The 21,597-nt window shown below is 40.1% G+C and overlaps 1 protein-coding gene across 4 annotated transcripts in view; it reads left to right on the top strand.

Annotated features, from left to right (window-relative positions):
- The first annotated feature begins 1,023 nt into the window (after positions 1-1,023).
- The window catches only part of LOC115154268 (homeobox protein cut-like 1), a 203,485-nt gene continuing 182,911 nt past the window's right edge, over positions 1,024-21,597 (top strand). For all 4 annotated transcript variants that reach the window (XM_029700318.1, XM_029700319.1, XM_029700317.1 and 1 more), the window contains exon 1: positions 1,024-1,119. In XM_029700318.1, the coding sequence (XP_029556178.1) occupies positions 1,057-1,119 (63 nt within the window). In that variant the 5' untranslated portion in view covers positions 1,024-1,056. The remainder of the gene's footprint in view (positions 1,120-21,597) is intronic.

Genomic DNA, 21,597 nt, shown 5'->3' with positions numbered 1-21,597 from the left:
TTCAAGCACACATTGCTGAGACGGCTGAAGTATTAATAAACATTAGTCCATGAACATATAGTAATGTTTTTACAATGCAAACTATACATTGCAATTACTACATTTATTTAAAAAAGTTCAAGTAAAATATTCTGTAGAGGAATTAATTTACAATAAAATAGGTCTAACCCCCTATCAGTGTTATTTTGAAAAACCTTACAGAGCTTTATCAAAGTTAACAACCTCAATATAACGAGATCAAACTATAGAGGCCTAATTAAAATGCATTTGATCAGACATGGTTTCCTTTTTTATCAACAAATATCCCCACTATAAAACTACCAATCAATTGATTGGTGGTGTCTTGTTCAAGTAAGAACACTTCAATAAGGCGTTTATACGTTTTAATTTACAAAAGGCGTTTATGCGTTTTAATTTACAAAAGGCGTTTATGCGTTTTAATTTGTTTGTTTTCACTTGAAAGAGAACTGACGGTTCACAAAATAATTATTTGACTTAAAAGATGGCTGCCACAAAGAACTCGTAACATGACTAGTGTAAAAACGAACTATTATAGAATGATAATCTTAATCCAACAATCATTAAATGCATTTGAGCATTGATGAATAAAGTGCACAAATAAATTACAGAAACATCAGAAACAATAGCCTAAATGTAAAACATGAGTAACTACATTTGGCATGCATTTTCTAATGTATAGTAGGCAATATGAAATAGCAATATTGGTAATAACAGGTCGAAAAACGAATAAGCAGTCCAAAATGCACACTCGACAACAAATCTTACTGCATCGTTCACGATCTACGTGGAAGATCCATCCCGTGTTTTAGCTGTTAAAGAAATTGCCAACTCCCATTCAATAATTCTATTCCGTGGCCCTATTCAATATTACAGGTTCCTGTTCAATAACTCCATTCCGCGCACATGTTCAATAAGCGATGGCCCTGTTCAATTGCTCCGCTCCGTGTTTTGCGCGCGCTCCCCCTCCTTTCTACTGAACTCCAGCCCCTCGCGCTCTCTCTATCAGCCTCTCACTCAGTCTCAATATGTCTCAAGATGGCGGCCAATGCGGGATCGATGTTTCAATATTGGAAGCGCTTAGATTTACAGCAGCTGCAGGTCAGCCTTTTTCCTTCAAGTTTCTCTGCTTTCGTGAAGCCTTATGTGTGGAAACCCGTTGTCGAGTTGTGGCTTCGCTCTTGAGCCCCTCTTTGCCGGTGTTTGTGGCCGCTTTTGGAGCTCTCTTCTCCCATTGATTAAAGCGGCTCTCTCGTTGATCGGAAATTGATCCTCTTTGTTCAATTCCCATCGATCAGACATCATGGCCGAGGGGAAGCGGTCACTATGGCAATTCGGGGACCAAAAGCGATTCAACACTCATGGAAGACTATTCTAGTGCAAAACTGGCAACTTAACACTTTTGAGAGGATGTATTTGATGTTCTTGATGCGTTTTGTTTGAATAATTTTGTTAAAGAAAATAAGTGCGTTTGTTGTCTAGAGCTCTCGCGGGTGGCGCTGTGGTGCTGAAACGAGTTGAGTGCAGAAGAGTTAGGTGACTTATTTATGTTATCTTAAATGTTTTACACGGGGAATATTGCTTTCGAAGAAGAAATATACGAAATGCTTTGACACTATGCTTTTCATAATAGCTGTTTATGGTTATTATATTCGAGAAAAGCCTCTTGCGAAGTCTCTTGCCCAGTGTGACCTCTTTATTTAGGGAAGTGTTGTGTAGACTAATAGCTATTTTAATAATATGAAAACAGTTAGCCAATATCTAGTTTCCGCATAGTTTGTCGTGGTAGTGTTCATCTGTTGAAAAATAAGTGTTATAGATAGGAAGTCCAGTGAAATTGTGATTTCTACTTTTTATGCGTAGCCATAGGCTATCCTGTAGACATGGATTTGCTTACCCAAATTCAAATGTGCGTGTTTTTAATCTGAAATAGTTTAGCCTACCATTCAGGTAATAACAGTTGTATGCTTTATCTCGTTTGAATTGTGCGCTCAATAGATTTTAAACGAGTGCACGAGCCACTTCTGCTTTCATGATTTGCTATGTTTATCTGTTTTACAATTGTTTTGCTTTCATGATTTGCAATGTTTATCTGTTTTTACAATTGAAAGTTTATATATCGACATAGGCTGCAGTTTAAATTAAGCACGTAGCCTACACAAACTTTATAAATCGTTTCTTTAAATTGATTTCAACAGGTTCAAGTTATCCAAGACTGAATTTGAATTGATCCTTGAATAATCGACAGTAGCAACTTGAGTGTGGTGTTTGCATATTGGGCAAATGTAATTGGGTTAATGTTTGAAATGGCCTAATCTCTAAATATGTTATTCCAAATGAATATTGCTTGGTGGGTGCGAATGACAATCAATAGTCTCATGGAATGTAGGTGTTATTGGACGAATCATAATGAATGTGATTCGATAACGTTTGCAAATATATTCGTTTTCATGAAGGATACTCAATGTGTATGTCACATTTAAACAAACCCCTACTACCAATCACAACATACTTATTTATGTAGGTAGTATAGATACGCATTTGAAATCAATAGCCTACTGGGTTACTTTTTATTTTTGTATTCTTTCTGATTTCTAAATGTCAATGAACCTAGTAGCTTACTAAAAGCCAATTCAACTCCAATTTCGTGGATTTGTCGTCTTTGCATGCATTTTACATACGAAAGTAATGTTTTTTCAAATGAATAGGGGTCGTAATATCGATATAGGTGGCCCCTAGGCTACTATCAAAGGAATGCGTTTGAAATGTACACGTCACTCTGAGTCTCACATGTTTTGCATATCATGTCAGGAGGGGGAATGGGACAATGCTTGCATTTTTCAAGGGACAATATTTCCATCTCAAGATTAATTCAATTATAAAAAATGTACCGAAAATGTTATATTCTTATTCATCCCTATGCCGTTTATTCTCGACCATTGTTTTCCTTGCCACCGAGTGTCCGCCATAGCCAAGCTCTGCTGCGGCCAGGGAACAGGTTGATCTCAACAATCAATAACAGGAATGTGTTTCCTCAGCTATTGTGCCCGGTGCGACATTTGCCATCGCCTCTTGAAATAATTATATTTGTTTGAAAAGACAATATGGGTGTATTTGACTGCTATGCTCCTATACTGTTCTTCCCCATCGGAATTTGTTCTCGCTATTTTGGATTCAACTGATTCATGGATTTTTGGGAGGAATATTTTCACGTAGCCTAAGCTATTGTGCCTTTCTCGCAAAAAAATATATTTTTCCGTCTGACTTAAAACAAAGAAATGTAGAACATGTTGACGCTTTTATGACTGATTTAGGATTCTCACGCGAGGTGCGCTTTTGGCGCCCAGAATATAATGCCTGATATTGTACCCACAGTAACCGCTCTGATAATTGATAGAAGCACATTGTGCTGTTTGCCTTATTAATCCATAGGCTGCAGTGTTATTGTGTATGTCTTTATTTAAATGGTTAAAGCGTTGTGCATTCCATTTTGTCTAACAATAGTCAACATTAATTACATTTAATTTAGTCATTGTTAAGTTCATATGACTTTGCCTCCGCTGTTATCTAAATATAATACAATTTTGTAATAGGCCTACTTTATTTGCATTTGTTGGAAGGTCATAACCCGGTTAAATTGAATTCTGAAACGAAATATATTCTCAAGTTCAGCTATAATGACATGTGTCTAATGTTTATAGCTTAAGTAATACATATTTTGGCACAGATACCTTGCATAATTTAGGCCATATTGCAGCTCTCTCACGCAGAATGTTTTGGGAGGGTATTTTGTATTTGTTTAGAATGAGTGAACCATTAATCTAGTCAGAAACATTAACTACTATTATCAATCATTCTAAATAAAAGGCTTAGTCATCTAGTTGCTTCACCCCCCCCCCCCCCCCACTGAGTGTAAATTGGGTCTTGAAAGCCATACATAGTTCTCACAAAGTATGCATAAAGAAAGGTTGTGTTAAGATCCCTGCAATAATCATGGTAAGACCCATCTGATGATATTAGTCATGACAGCTGAAGAGGAACTAGGCAAAGTCCTGTCTGGAGGATCAGACCAGACAGCAGGGAGTACACTGAAGATTCCACCTCCATTATTGATGACTACTTATTTACTTTGCTGCGGTATTGCCACCGGTGAGTCTTTCTGACAGGACATGCTCAGGCGCTGCAATATGGCCTTTTCATCACAAGCCGCCACAGACTTTTAATTGGACTCACAGAATAAAGAGTCACTAGTGATACATGTACATGTTACAAGTGATAAACCAGTACATTGTTTCTGTTTTCTGGCCTTTTCATATTGCTGCATTCCACATTGGAAAGACGTTAAGCTTCAAGACAAACCTTAAATGGCTCGGCAGAAATAGGATTTCTGTATTGGGGCCACTATCCCAAACAAGGGAACTACTGCTTTCCACTAAGGGATTACCTGGGAAGTGCATCAGATAATGTGAATCCAAGATGTTGTGGTAAACCCAATGGGGATTTTCCTTTTTACCACCAGACATTCTAAAGTGGCTTATTTCCAACTGGAACTATAGGCCTATGTCTGAAGCTTGTCAGAGTGTTGCAGGCATTGAATGAGTTACAAGGATATGAATGTTGTTTCACAAGCTTTTCAGGTACTTTCATGCAATCCTGTCGGAAAGACTACCTACTGCACAATTTTTTTGGCTCAATGCTCAACTCAGCCCAGGTGGAACCAATGCATTGACAAATGCTTCTCCCACTTCACTATCATTATACCCACTGTTTCATGTCCTGGATATTATGTAATTCATCAAATAAACAGGAAAACTAGGATATAGGATGCTCACACTACAGATAGTGCATGTGCAAAGATCAGAGTTAGGGGCTAAGGATTTGAAGGAAATTACCACACACACAAACTACCCCTACAAGTCTCTCAGATAAAAAGATCATGTAAAATAATGTTTTATTGCCACAAACACCAGATATCAGTGATTTTAAAAAAAAATTTTTTTTTTACCGGGTTAGCCATAGTAGTACGGTAACCCTGGAGCAAGTTGGGTTTAAGTGTCTTGCTCAAGGGCACATTGACAGATTTTTCACCTTGTCAGTTTGGTTATTCGAACCACCAGCGACCTTTCGGTTACTGGCCCAACTGCTATGCTATCTGCTGCAATGTGGTGACTTTCAATATTTCCCTGCTCATCTCAGACAGCCCACAGGAGCTTGCATCTCTGCTGTCGGCCCTTTGATGAAGCTCGGAATAAAAGAGTTTCTTGTCAGGGCATTTTTTGGGACATGTTCTCTACGCTCCTTACAGTAGGCAGCTCAGTGTGAAACTTTGAAACGGCACCATTACGGGGCTGCCTTTGTAGTTGAAAGGGCGCCCAGAGTTTTGTATTCAGGCCCTCGCTCTCCTGATTTTTAAGTTTGATTTGGCTGTTTACATTCCGTGTGGCCCAAAAGCTGCCTCTGTCCCACCATGTGCCAATCACATTTCTCATGTGAGCCCTCAGACAGGGCCACTTCAGAAGGCCCGCTCTCCTCAGTGTCTGATTGGGGGTCTGATCTTCATAAGCCACTTTGTTCATAACCCTCCCCATGTATTGACACATGGTAATATTATGATTTTTTTTCATGGCTTTTATCTGCCAAATGTCACAGATCTGTTTTTGATCTAGTGCTTTATAAAAATTATCCATCTGAGACACGAGTCGTAAAATCTGTAATTATAGCGTGTTTGTTTGTTTTTTCCACTGAACGTTGTTTTCAACTTACATTTCTGCTATAATATAAACATTTTCTCCTATTAGTTTCCCAGAATTAGTTCAGTTTTCAAACTATTAAGGCAGACTGTAAGGTCTTTATGTTGAATGAGCTGTATTATGTACACTGACTATAAAAAACATTTAGAACACCTGCTCTTTCCATGACACACTGACCAGGTGAATACAGGTGAAAGCTATGATCCCTTATTGATGTCACTTGTTAAATTCACTATAATCAGTGTAGATGAAGGGGAGGAGACAGGTTAAATAAGGATTTTTAAGCATTGGGACATGGATTGTGTATGTGTGCCATTCAGAGGGTGAATGGGCATGACAATATATTTAAGTGCCTTTGAACAGAGTATGTTATTAGGTGCCAGGCACACCGGATTGTGTCAAGAACTGCAACGCTGCTGGGTTTTTCACGCTCAACAGTTTCCCATGTGTATCAAGAATGGTCCACTACCCAAAGGACATCCAGCCAACTTGACACAACTGTTGGAAGCATTGGAGTCAATATGGGCCACCATCCCAGTGGAACCCTTTCCAGACCTTGTAGAGCCTATGCCCTGACGAATTGGGGCTGTTCTGATGGAAAAAGGGGGGGTACAACTCAATATTAGGAAGGTGTTCCTAATGTTTGCTATACTCAGTATATTGGCCCTACATTTAAATTATATGGAGAGCATGGTTGGAGTGTCTGGTTTACATTTGCAGTAGCTAGCAAAGTGTTTGTTTCTGTACAGAGATGTTTGCTTGAGAGAAAAAGGTTATCTGGTACAGTACTCTTGCCCTTAGACTAACCTCTGAGCTTATTTTTCTTAGACGTCCATTACCAAATAGGTTCTCAGCCATTTCAAAGGGTCCCTTGGCGGAGGGTGGCACCTCAGCATACCACCTGTGTTGATTCTGCATACTTGTAAGGTGTCCAACTGCAGGTAAAATGCTGTTCTTAGAGGCATTCGGGCCTGTGTGTGGTCCTGCATTTTACACGTCAACATATGGAGATTAGTGAAGGAAGCAATGTCGCCCATGACCACGCCATGGAGATTTGAGCTCCCCTGCACCCTTAACTTGTGCCGGCCTGCCGTTGGCTGTAAGCATATCAGTTTGATATTTATGATGTGGCAGACACAGGCTGGGCTTTGGCTCCCCTGTGTTATTTTTAACCCTCTGTTGTCACAGACTTGCCACAGACATGAGTGTGTCTTTTCGAGTTATGCTCCACCGAGAAGAATTTGATGGAAGGATTATTTTCGCTGAGCTCTTCAACAGACCAGACTATTGACCTACGTCTTCATTTAAAGATAAAATCAAATTTTATTTGTCACATGCTTCGTAAACAACAGGTGTAGACTAACAGTGAAATTCTTACTTACGGTCCTTTCCCAACAATGCAGAGAGAAAAAAAATAGAAAAGTAATAATAAATATACAGTGAGTAACGATAAACAGAAGCAGCGTAAGTGATGAGTCAAAAAAGTTAATGCAAAAAGGGTCAATGCAGATAGTCCGGGTAGCTATTTGGTTAACTATTTAACTAACTATTTAGCAGTCTTATGGCTTAGGGGTAGAAGCTGTTCAGGGCCCTGTTGGTTCCAGACTTGGTCTATCAGTATCGCTTGCCATGCGGTAGCAGAGAAAACAGTCTATGACTTGTGTGGCTGGAGTCTTTTTGATCATTTTTACTGGGCAGCTCGCGGCTGGGTTTCTCTTTGTAATCTGTGATAGTTTACAAGCCCTGCTACATCCGAAGAGCTTCAGAGCCGGCGTAGTGGGATTCGATCTTAGTCCTGTATTGACGCAATGCCTGTTTGATGGCTGGTCGTAGCGGGATTTCTTATAAGCGTCCGGATTAGTGTGCCGCTCCTTGAAAGCAGCAGTTCTAGCCTTTAGCTCCTTGGAAATATTGCCTGTAATCCATGGCTTCTGGTTGGGATATGTACGTATGGTCACTGTGGGGACGATGTCATCGAAGCACTTATTAATGAATTTGTTACTGATGTGGTAAACTCCTCAATGCCATCTGATGAATCCCAGAATGTATTCCAGTCTGTGTTAACGAAACCGTCCTTTAGTTTAGCGACCGCTTCATCGGACCGCTTTTGTATTGACTGTGTCACTGGTACTTCCTCTGAGTTTTGCTTGTAAGCAGGAATCAGGAGGATAGAGTTATGGTCAGATTTGCCAAATGGAGGGCGAGGGAGAGCATTGTATTCCTTTCTGTGTGTGGAGTAAATAATATTATAAAGTCATATTAGAGATTGCGCACCAGCTGTTGTTTAGAAAGGGATACACACCTACCCCCTTGAGCTTACCCGAGGCTGCCAATTAATAGAAAAAACAGCTAGATGTACAAAACATTAAGGACACCTTCCTAATATTTAGTTTGTCGTGGCATGGACTCTACAAGGTGTCGAAAGCGTTCCACATGGATGCTGGCCAATGTTGACTGCAATGCTTCCCACAGATGTGTCAAGTTGGCTGGATATCCTTTGGGTGGTGGACCATTCTTGATACACACGGGAAACTGTTGAGCTTGAAAAAAAACAGCAGTGTTGCAGGTCTACCATACCACGTTCAAAGGCACTTACAGCTATTGTCTTGCCCATTCACCCTCTGAATGGCACATATACACAATCCATGTCTCAATTGTCTCAAAGGTTAAGGAAGGACTTTTAACCTGTCTCCTCCCCTTAATCTGCACTGATTTTGAAGTGAATTTATAAGTGACATCAATAAGGGATCATAGCTTTCACCTGTATTCACCTGGTCAGTCTGTTATGGAAAGAGCAGTGGTTCATAATGTTTTCAACACTCAGTGTATATTGTCCATTCCGTTGTTCAGCCACGACTCCGAGAAACATAGGCTATTACAGTTCTTCAGGTCCCGTTGATAGGATAGTCTCGAACAGGGCTCGTCACGTTTGTTCTCCAGTTATTGTACGTTCGCCAATAGAACGGAGGGTAGCAACGGTTTATTTACTCGCCGACGTAGTTTCGTCAGGGTGACAGCACGTCGGCCTCTCTTACACTCCCCCTTTTCTGAGTCTTGGGGATTAAGGCCTGGTCTGGGGTGAGCAGTATGTCCTGCGCCACAGACTCGTTGAAGTAGAAATCTTAATCCAAATTGAGGTTAGTGATTGATCGCTGTTCTGATGTCCAGAAGCTCTTTTCAGTCATAGCAAACAATGGCAGAAACATTATGTACAAAAATAGTTAAGATCTGCAGAAAACCCCCACAAAATAGCAGAATTGATCAGGATCCTGTAAAACGACAGCTATCCATTGCAGTGTTATTACATCCAAAACGTGCATACAAGAAAGATCCACTGTCAAGTTTCTATGAAGTTATTAAATCTAAGTCAAAGTGAGAGCTGTATCCTCTCTGGTCTCTCAGATCACATGTTTGTACAGCAGGATTTTAGATACACAGGCACCTGAGTATGAATCATCCATGCTAAAACAGGCAAGTTCCTGACTAGTTCTGCCACATGTCAGTGAAAAGCTGGAGCCTGCACTCAGGACTAAATTTAGAAAACTCCTTAATACAGAAATTAAAGGAGAACTGTGCCTCAGTGCTCTGCTATCCCCCATTGATTCCCCAGTCAGATCCACGCCACTTCAAACTCCAACAAGCTTGTAAACAAGACACAAAACAAGAGAGACATTTGCATGTCCCCCTTCCAAATTTAGCCCAAGCGTCTTTGCCTTTTTCCCTGGGAGTTCGTAATTGCAATGGAAAGCTTGATATTCATGCGTTTTCACATAGCATTTGGGACCCGCAGTATTTTGTGAACCACATTCTTTGAGGCAACAAGCTTCAGTCCCTATCAGTCTGTCATAGTGTGAGCTGTACAGAATGCTGGGACCCCTTGTTTCACTGCACAGTTAAATGCTGTAAGACGTACACAGCGTAACTTCTGTCCACTATCTTTTTATCCCTCTGAGTGAAATAAGACTAGTCAGACATGCCTGTAAAAGCGTAGAAGGAATCCATCGTCTGTGGTCATTTTTATGATGCAGAGAATAAAAAAAGAAAAAAAAAGAAATTTGGACTGCAACTGGATTAACAAATCAATTGAAATGTACTTGCCTGGCCATAGTTTTTGTTCTGTAGCGAGCTGTGCTCGGCAATCAGTGGTTTATCTCCACTGTCAGACAAATAGGTCCAGACAGAGTAATCACAAGGGGCTCTTTCCTGACTAGAGATGCAATGTGAGCAATCAAGAAACTCTTCAGACTAACTTTTACCTGAATAATCTCAGTTCGCAGTTAGGAGTGTGTGTCTTAAATTGGGATTCTACACTACGCAGTAAATGAATGTTCTATTCCAAAGTGTTTGTTTAAAAAGATGTTGATTACAGTACAGTGTTCTTTAATGGTGGAAGGGGTTCGGATGCAAATGGCTAGATGAGCTCTGTGGCTGTGGGAATGAGGAGAGGGGTCAGGCCCAGAGCCAGTTCACACTACAGTCCACATTACCTCACTATGTCTGCCCCATCTCTCTCTCTCTCTCTCTCGGAGCTGGGGTTTCATGGGGGCCCCCTTTGCCTCACACAGTTTTATAGAAACCCTGACGCTAAATACATAATTTGCCTGGAATGTGCTGTCCATTTCAGCTGGGAAGGGTGGGTGGGTTAGATGGAGGGATCCAGGGAATTGGCCCCTCCTCACTCGCTTCCCTCTGCCCACTGGCTCTAACGTAAAGGCTACGCTGCAGAGCATGCCCACGCACTGTGACTGCATCCTGCCTCCATTCAGTCTAACTTTTTCATTTACTATGGACTTTTGTTTGACACTTTTTTTTTTCAGCTTCACAAACTATTGTCTGGCAGCCACAGTCTCTCTTACTGTTTGAGAACTCTGGCAGAAAAATAGATCAATACTGAGAGTAAGTGGAGGAACATTATCACGGGAAGTAGTGGAGCTTGAATAAAGCATTTTAAGCTGCTTGTTGACATGTGTATCCATTATGAGTCTTGCATACAGGCACATCACAGAAGAGACACTTGTGTGTAAAGGCTTGAAGACAAACTCATACAGCTTGCCCCATTTGATCATTTTTATCTAGTCTACTCAGCGGAATTTCAGATTGTGGATAGTGTTTTGTTTCATTGTGTTCACCCTGAATGTGAGTGTGTACTCCAGGGGTTGAGGCATGATGTCTGTGCGATGCTACAGCTAGCAGACTTCTATCACCAAGGCCATGTTGTCCCCATTTAACGCAGGTACGTTTAGGCCTAGACTATACAAGAATGACGTGAGTCCGCAACTTCTTTGACAACCTCTTGTATTATATCACACCATGAAAGAGATGTTTCTATCGCCAGGGTTAAACATATTCCACAGTAAAACTTCTGAGGAGATGTTAATATCGACCTTTTGACAGGTCTTTTGTTTCCAGTTTAGACGGCTTTGAAGCGACAGCACTTCAAGACCAGGATATGATATAAGTCCCTTTGTGATCTGTTCCCATATTAGCATTTTTTGCTACGATCTGATCCACTGAATTCACACGCGGAGAGAAAATAAAAAGGACTACTGAGACTTTGGCTCGCTCGCTCTCTGGTCAAGATTGTAAATGTAAGGCAACGTAAAATGGCTCGTAAGAGAGTCTGAAAAGCATCAATGCCTAAATTTGAAACAGTAAGCATACAGTGAAAACAAGGGGGGGTCGTCGCTGTGAAAGGAAGTAAAAAAAAGTAGAGCAGCAATTTATCTGCTTCTGTGCAGAAACATCTGGAAACAGTTTGGAGAAAATGAGGGAATCTGAAGTACTTGGGAATTAAGAGCTATGGGAAAGAAATGGTCCCCCCTGTTTTCCGGAGCGATATAGAACAGGAGGTTGCAATCTGGCTTTGCAGGTCGTTGATGATAAAACGGGTAGCCTACTTCAATGCGAGATATTCTTCCTCTTTGAAAACAAGCTCATTTTCAGACCTGTGTCATTCTGTCGGACACAATTGCATTTCTATCATATTTTTACTCTGAAATAAGCAACTTAAAGATAAGTAGACAACTGTGTAAATCACTGTAGACTTATTTGTGCCATTTCCATTTCTGTTCTCACTATATAACATGCTGACCTATTTATTTACTCAGGGATTTGTTGCAGTCATTCTGCAACCATTCTTATTGTACTTAGGCAAAGTGTAACTGTTGCTATAATGTAAACATTTATTTGCTCACAGAAACTTGCTGGTTGAACAGACATGCTTTTATTGCCCTTTATGGTCAACTGTACAGCATCCATACCTGCTCCTTGGCCATGTTGTAACACGTCACTTCCTGCTGAATGAGGAAGAGCTCAGTTTTGTTGTTTTGAAAGTGTATTGGAAAGTTCTTCGTAGCTAACTTTTTAGGTTGGGTCTCGCGACGCAGTTAACATCAGTTGCTGGGAATGCTAGTCTCTGTCCAGTGATCCTGCCGACCAAGGACGGGTCTGAGGAGCTATTTGGCGTTGCAGCTAGCCTAGCTGCTAGCTAGCTGCATCAAATCAAATTAGATTTGTCAAATGCATCGAATACGGCAGGTGTAGACCTTACAGTGAAATGCTTACTTACAAGCCCTTAACCAACAATACAGTTTTAAGAAGGAAAAAAAGTGTTAAAGTATTTACAAAAATATACTGAAGAATAAATGATAACAACAATTGAAAAGTAACAAATAATTAAGGAGTAACAAAAAAATCACAGTAGCGTGGCTATATACAGGAGGTAGCGGTACAGAGTCAATGTGCGGAGGCACCGGTTAGTCGAGGTGATTGTGGTAATATGTACATGTAGGTAGAGGTAAAGTGACTGCATGGTTAATAAACAAAGATTAGCAGCATCGTAAAAATGGGGGTGGGGGGGCAATGCAAATAGTCCGGGTAGCCATATGTTTAGCTGTTCAGGAGTCTTATGGCTTGGGGGTAAAAGCTGTTAAGAAGCCTTTGGACCTAGACTTGGCTCTCCGGTACTGCTTGCAATTTTTTGGGCCTTCCTCTGACACTGCCTGGTATAGAGGTCCTGGATGGCAGGAAGCTTGGCCCCAGTGATGTACTGGGCCGTACACACTACCCTCTGCCGAGCAGTTGCCAAACCAGGCGGTGATGCAACCAGTCAGGATGCTCTCAATGGTGCAGCTGTATACATTTTTGAGCATCTGAGGACACATGCCAAATGGGTCTTCTGAGGCGGAATAGACGTTGTCCTGCCCTCTTCAAGACTGTCTTGGTGTGTTTGGACCATAATAATTAATTGGTGACGTGGACACCAAGGAACTTGAAGCTCGTTACAGCCCCGTCGATGAGAATGGGGGCGAGCTTGGTCCTTTTTTTCCTGTAGTCCACAATCATCTCCTTTGTCTTGATCACGTTGAGGGAGAAGTTATTATCCTGGCATTACACTGCCAGGTCTCTGACCATCTCCCTATAGGCTGTCTCATCATTGTCGGTGATCAGGCCTACCACTATTGTGTCGTCGGCAAACTTAATGATGGTGTTGGAGTTGTGCTTGGCCATGCAGTCATTGGTGAACAGGGAGTACAAGAGGGGACTGAGCATGCACCCCTGACCCCCCTGTGTGGATCAGCGTGGCAGATGTTTTGTTACCTGCTAGCATATCAAGCTAGCAGGGTTTTCTTGAGGACTTTGAATGCAGCCCGCGACACAGTTAGCCATTGTGGCTGGGACCGCGGATTGTCCCGGGTTTGTGTCTAGATCCCTGCTGTTTGTTATTTTCAATCTTCCCTGTGACCTGCCCTGTCTGGAACTGCGAGGAGTAACAGCATAACCTACATTGCTAGCTACCATGACAAAGACCAAAGCCGGCGGGAGTACCGTTGAGGACAGTGGTGTCTATCACATCTGAAGGATTTTTTTAAATGAAAAAAAAATAGTTCTACAAGCAGTTGTTACAACAACAAGAAAAAAAATGTTGTCCAAATACTGGTGGAATCAACTAATAAAATAATTGACGACCTGACCAGAAAGGTCCAGGACCTGAAGAACAGTTTGCAGTTCTCCAGGGTCAGCTCTATAAGTTGAAACAGGAGAATGCAAGATGACAGCAATCTGTAAGTCAGTCATTGAGAGAGGACATCAGTTCTGTATGTGAATCTATGATTATAATGACGGATAAATCTCGAGGGACAATCAAGGCGGAACAACATGGTCGTGGACGGATTTGCAGAATCTCCACAAGAGACCTGGATGGAGTCTGAGGACAAAGTGAGGGAAATTATCTGAGAAATTGAAGATGGACCACAGAAAGATTGAGGTGGAGCGCGCCCACAGGACTGGAAAACCCACCACCAGCCCAGGTGACAAGTTCCTGAGGTTCAAGGAGAAAGTAGCTGTTCTGGGAAGAGCCAAGAACTTAAAAGGAATGTATATCTTCCTCAATGAGGACTATCCTGAAGCTGTGTGCCAGAAGAGGAAAGAACTGATCCCAGCCATGAAAGCTGCCAGAGAGAGGTCATTGCTTACATCCACTATGACAGGCTCATTGTCCACCCTCCTTCCCAGTAGCCTGGAAGGGATGAGATCCAAGCCTATGGGTTCATAGCTTCAACCCTGCAGCACACACACACCAATTGATTAATGGACTGCTGAATGTATATTTTTTTTTTATCTTGCTTTGTTTGCTCTTTTCAGTATTATGTCTATCTCTGATAAGCTACCCAGGAAAGGGCTGAAAATAGCCCATATTAATATTTGTAGCCTTAGAAATAAGGTTCATGAAATCAATAACTTGCTAACATCAGATAACAACATTAATGTTAGCCATTTCTGAGACTCACTTAGATAATTCATTTGATACAGCAGTAGCAGTACAAGGATATAACATCTATTGAATAGACATAACTGCTTTTGGGGAAGGTGTTGCTGTTTATATTCAGAGCCATTTCCCTGTAATGCTTAGAGAAGATCTTATGTCAAGTGTTATAAAAGTGTTGTGGTTGCAGGTTCACTTGGCACATCTGAAGCCTGTATCCGTACCCATTGGATGCAGTGATCATAATATAGTGGCTATATCCAGGAAAACCAAAGTCCCAACAGCTGGGCCTAAAATAGTGTATAAGAGATCATACAAAAGATTTTGCTGTGACCCTTATGTGGATGATGTTAAAAGTATTTGTTGGTCTGAAATTGCTTCTTCCAATTATTGATAAACATACACCTGTTAAGAAACTGGCTGTTATAACTGTTCAGGCTCCATGGATTGATTGAGGAATTGAAAAACAGTATGGTTGAAAGAGATGGGGCAAAAGGAGTGGCTAATAAGTCTGGCTGCACATCTGACTGGCTGACTTACTGAAAATTGAGAAATTATGTGACTAAACTCAACAAAAAGAAGAAGAAACTGTATTATGAAGCCAAAATCAATGATATAAAGAAGGATGTAAAAACCTTTGGAGTACCTTAAATGAAATTATGGGCAGAAAGACACGTTCAACTCCATCTTTCATCGAATCAGATGGCTTATGCAAAAAAAAATAAGATTACTTTATTGGCAAAGTGGGCAAACTTAGGCAGGAAATGTCAACAACAAACAGTGAGCCATCGTATTCATGCATAAAAAAAACTATAATGAAAGAAAAGCATTGCAATTTGTACATTTTGTGAAGTTAGTGTGGGAGAGGTGGAAAAATTATCAATCAATAATGTCAAACCTCCTGGCATTGACAACTTAGATGGAAAGCTACTGCGGATGGTAGCTGACTATAGCCATTCCTATCTGACATATTGTTTTTATCTGAGCCTAGAAGAAAGTCTTTGTTCTCAGGCCTGAAGGGAGCCAAAGTAATTCCGCTACCCAAGAGTGGTAAAGCGGCCTTTACTGGTTCTAACAGCAGACCTATAAGCTTGCTGCCAGCTCTTAGCAAACTGTTGGAAAAAATTGTTTGACCAAATACAATACTATTTCTCTGTAAACAAATTAGCAACAGACTTTCAGCATGCTTCTAGAGAAGGGCACTTTATGTACTGCTCTGACACAAATGACCGATGATTGGTTGAAAGAAATTGATAATAATGAAGATTGTGGGAGCTGTACTGTTAGATTTCAGTGCAGCCTTTGATATTATTGACCTTAACATGTGTTATGGATTTTTTACCTCAGCTCTGAATCCACAATATGGCAATCTATCTAATAGAACTCAAAGGGTTTTCTTTAATTGAAGCTTCTCTAATGTCAAACATGTAAAGTGTGGTGTACCGCAGGGCAGCTCTCTAGGCCCTTTACTCTTTGCTATTTTTACCAATGACCTGCCAATGGAATTAAACAAAGCATGTGTGTCCATGTATGCTAATGATTCAACCATATACACATCAGCAACCACAGCTAATGAATTCACTGAAACCCTTAACAAAGAGTTGCAGTCTGTTTTGGAATGGGTGGCCAGTAATAAACTAGTCCTGAACATCTCTAAAACTAAGAGCATTGTATTTGGTACAAATCATTTGCTAAGCTCTAGACCTCAGCTGAATCTGGCAATGAATGGTGTAGCTGTTGAACAAGTTGAGACTAAATTACTGTCATGGTCAAAACTTTTAGATTCAATGGTTGTAAAGATGGGGTGAGGTCTGTCCATCATAAAGAGATGTACCACACTCAAAAAGCAAATTCTGCAGGCTCTAGTTTTGTCTAATCTTGATTATTGTCCAGTCGTGTGGTCCTGGACTGCAAGGAAAGACATAGTTAAGCTGCAGCTGGCCCAGAACAGAGCGGCATGTCTTGCTCTTCATTGTAATCAGAGGGCTGATATAAATACTATGCATGCCAGTCTCTCTTGGCTAAGAGTTGAGTGTGCCTCACTTCTTATTTTTAAAAGAAACATGATTGTTTGCATAGTCAACTTACACACATCTCTGACACACACACACTTACCCCACCAGACTTGCCACCATGGGTCTTTTCACAGTCCACAAATCCAGAACAAATTCAAGTAAGCGTACAATATTATATAGAGACATTATTGCATGGAACTCCGTTCCATGTCATATTGCTCGAATAAACAGCAATCTGGTTGGAAAAAAAACAGATAAAGCAACTCCTCACAGCACAACACCTCTCCCCTATTTGACCAAGATAGTTTGTGTTTATGTATTGATATGTAGGCTACGTGTGCCTTTTAAAAAAATGTTTTTATGTAGTTCTGTTCTTGAGCTGTTCTTGTCTATTAATGTTCTGTATTATGCCATGTTTTGTGTTGACCCCAGGAAGAGTAGCTGCTGCTTTTGCAACAGCTAATGGGGATCCTAATAAAGTACCAAATAGCAAAGCCTCCAGTAGACGGCCTGCTCAGTAAACCTAGCTTTACCACAGCAATTTAGAGCAGATATTTTCAAGAAGCACAAACACAGATCAAAGCCAGCTATGAAGCCAGTAACTTTGCCGCTCATGAAACTAATGAGCAGCAACTTTCTGAATTTCACATCGCTTTCTCATCTTGTCCAATACCCCTGTGCCTCCATGGATAAGTGATATTGTCAGTGGCCAAAATGCAGTCTTATTAAAGGACAATTCCACCACTTTATAACCCCCCAAAAAATATATCAATGTTTATTTTATACGCAAGTACACAGATTTGCAGGCGTTATCGCAGGTGTAGCGAAATGCTTATGTTTCTAGCTCCAACATTGCAGTAATATCTAGAAACAATACAATAACCGCAACATATTTTATAACAAGAAAATAAGCAATCAGAACGTGCAGTGGTTAAACTGACACAAAAACACACCATAGCATACTACAGGTTGCGGAGGAACCTACAATTTTTGGGGTGAGAATGACTGTGAGAACATCACTCTACTCCAAAATGAATGAAAATACAATCATGCTGACATATAAAATATAGTTTTGCCCTCCGGAAATGAGCCCTATAACATATTGGACCATATTATCAGGCAGGTGTGTTATTTAGCAATAATCATTAGCACCTGATGTAGCCCACCGGATGCAGCATAGTGGCTATAAATAAATAGGCTGAGGGTTGCCCATCTGCATTTACCCCATTGGGGTAATCATTGTGGCTCCCGAGTGGTGCAGCGGTCTAAGGCACTGCATCTCAGTGCAAGAGGCGTCACTGTAAATAAGGCCCTCATTGTAAATAAGAATTTGTTCTTAACTGACTTGCCTAGTTAAATAAAAATAAACATTTGCTAGATTACAAACTCAAGTCTAAATACTAGTTAGCAACATATTGGTGACTTGAATGTCCCAAAAAAACCATTCCACTGTCATTGGCCAACCAAGGATCATGTAGAGTGAATATAATGTAGGCCTTCCTGTGACACCTGACCCTTGTTACATTTATCCCTGTCTTCCCTATGCATTTGCTAATGTGCGTATTCCATGCCGCTGCTAAAAACTCAGGTTTTAAAATGGTGCATTTTAGGCTACAAATTTCTTAGATTTGAGAAATAATTGTAACACTAGAAATCTGTGATCCTCTTAATAGTGGCCATCAAAACTGCTTTCAATGGTGTGTGTTCTCACGGTTGCATTAAGAATGTTGTACAATGACTGGGCATTGCGTCTTGAGATTAATATTATTTTCTCGCATTGAATGCGACAGGTTGAACAATTGAATAGGTTTACTATTCTACTAGGGGGTTGTCTGACTTTGATGTTGCTTACTTTTGTTTTGAAATGTGGACAACAATTTTCCATTTAGATAATTCAAATAACCAAAGCAGGTACTGGGTCTTAGCTTCGCCTTGCTCTCATTTGAGTCATAGGTGCCGGGTCTTTTTAACCACTGAGAACAAGCAATGTCAGAGTCCGGAATAAATATATATATACACACACACAGTACCAGTCAAAAGTTTGGACACACCTACTCATTCCAGTTTTTTTTTTTTTTTTTTTTTTTTACTCTTTTCTACATTGTATAATAATAGTGAAGACAAAAACTATGAAATAACACATATGGAATCATGAAGTAACCAAAAAAGTGTAAAACAAATCAAGATATATTTTATAGTTGAGTCTTCAAAGTAGCCACCCTTTGCCTTGACAGCTTTTCACACTCTTGGCATTCTCTGTCTTCCGTCTGGCCACCCTACCATAAAGGCCTAATTGGTGGAGTGCTGCAGAGATGGTTGTCCTTCTGGAAGTTTCTCCCATCTCCACAGAGAAACTCTGGACCTCTGTCAGAGTGACCATTGGGTTCTTGGTCACCTCCCTGACCAAGGCCATTGTCCCCCGATTGCTCAGTTTGGCCTGGCGGCCAGCTCTAGGAAGAGTCTTGGTGGTTCCAAACTTCTTCCATTTAATAATAATGGAGGCCACTGTGTTCTTGGGGACCTTCAATGCTGCATACTTTGTTTGGTACCCTTCCCCAGATATGTGCCTTTATACAATCCTGTCTCTGAGCTCTACTGACATTTCCTTCAACCTCTTTTCTTGGTTTTTGCTCTGACATGTACTGTCAACTGTGGGACCTTTATATAGATGGGTGTATTCCTTTCCAAGTCATGTCCAATCAATGGAATTTACCACAGGTGGACTCCAAGTTGTAGAAACATCTCAAGGATGATCAATGGAAACACGATGCACCTGAGTTCAATTTCGAGTCTCATAGCAAAGGGTCTGAATTCTTATGTAAATACGGTATCTTAATTTTTTTATACATTTGCTAAAATTTCTGAGCCTGTTTCACTTTGTAATTATGGGGTATTGTGTGTAGATTGATGAGGAATAAACATTTATTTACTCCATTTTAGAATAAGGCTGTAACATAAGAAAATGTGGAAAAAGGGAAGTGGTCTGAATACTTTCCGAATGCACTGTATGAATAGAACAAGTGTGTACAGGTGTAGTTATATCGGATGAGCCATGACTATAATACAGTATATACATATAAAATAGGTAAAACAGTGTTGAAACATTATTAAAGTGACCAGTGTTTCATGACTCTATATATGTAGGGCAGCAGTTTCTAAGGCCAGGCTAGAGTACCGGGTGATAGCCGGCTACTGACAGTGTCCTGAGGTTTGATTTGAGATGTCAGCTACCCTTGTATAACTAAATAGCTAGCTACTAGCTAGTTAAATTGCTCTCACAATTATAAAGCCAACAAAATGTTAACAAAAACAGAATATTATTAACCTAAAAGATTAGCTGTGTTAACCCAGTTGCTAGCTTATCCAGGTTTAGTTATAGACAGTACTATGTATCTATGGGAACAAATGCAATCATTTTGCAAGCAACATTACTAAATTGAATTTAAATCACATGAAATTAATCTCATAAAATGTCACTTGTAATGCTTATCTCCTGTAGCCTAATTGTCGTCCTTATATTCATACTGAACCTAAATTATAAGGGTCATATTTGCACTAATCTATTTTATGTCAGCAATTAAAAGGCATGTACAACATCTGCTATATGGTTTGCCTCATATACATTGTCTACTGGTATCATTTTAAATTGAGAACATATTGCTCAACATGTAAACAATGTGTGAGTTTAGCTAATCTCTGCTTCAGATGACAGATGCCAGTAATGCCTTCATACTGTAGGCCTATGGCTGCATTGGCTTTGCATGCAATATGATAAGCTGCAAAATGTAGTCACATTGTTTTTTAACATTGTAAAAATGTGTTTACTTACTTGAATAGGTTCTCCCACTGCCTAAGTTTTTTGGGGTCCTTATAAAAACTAGCACTTGAAAGTAGCATAGGCAACAACAACCCGGACGGAAAACAGTGACACACATAACATACAGCATGCCTTCTGCGGGAGTGTAGGGGGAGGGTTCTTAAAATGTAACATCCAATCAAAAGACTACTAGTGCTGTGCGATTGTAACCGAAATGTTGGTGTTTTTTTTTTTTATTTTTTTTTTTACAACTAATTGACTGATGTCGGTCAAGTTTGAGTTCCATTTTGTTCATTTTTTTCCTGTGAGCTCAATGCGCACATTGCACTACAATTTCTCTGGAGATAAATATGATCATATGCCCGAACTGTGCGATGTTGTATGGAGTTGAAGTTTTCAATAGGCCAATGTTCTACATAGTTTAGCGCAGAAAACGTGATAATTAACTACAATGACCATAATCCGCGACTAAACTTGTCAGGTCTGTGTTTCTTTTACGCCTCATATGAGAGAAGAATGCGCGATCAAGAGGGGATACATAGAAGTTTTCTTTGAGGTATCTACCTGAAAATACATTATCTAAGTGATTGATAGTTGGTATTCAGCTGTAATAAAAGTATGTCTTATTTACTTTGAAGAACTACTAAAATAGTGATTTTTGTCAGACAGCATTGGCAGCAGCTCTATAGAGATGAGATGATGACTTGGAATGAAATGATAAAGTCATCAAATGTAATATACACATGAACTGAAATATTTAATTAAAGTAATGTGAATAACTGATGGTTAATAAGTGATCAGCTGTCACTACCATCATGGGACTTTTATTAATAGTTGTATTCTGTGTTGCAGTATTCAACCCACATAATACATTTAATGTAAAAAAAAAAAAAAAATCATGATTCTTTTATAATCTAACCGAAACCGAACCGTCCTCAAAAAGCACTAATTAGGGACGGGCATGAGTACTCGAACTGACGTCAAAACTGGAACTTTAACCAGAGATCAATTCTTTTTCAAATACTGTAAAACCTTTTGGTCTAAATGCCAATAAAACGTATCAAACTGATGAGATACACAAGCCACATTCCTTGCCAAATGACAAGTTTCATCACAAATTCTACATGGACTGGTTGACTGAAGTAGGGAAATATGTGTTCCAACAATGAGCATAAGTTTTGGAATAATTGTGTAAATTTCAGTTTAGTCTACTTTGTGGCTGTGATAACTAGT

This window comes from Salmo trutta, chromosome 19 (assembly GCF_901001165.1).
Source record: "Salmo trutta chromosome 19, fSalTru1.1, whole genome shotgun sequence".
NCBI lineage: Eukaryota > Metazoa > Chordata > Actinopteri > Salmoniformes > Salmonidae > Salmo > Salmo trutta.
Note: the sequence above shows the minus strand (reverse complement) of the source record. Positions and strands in the feature narration are given on the sequence as shown.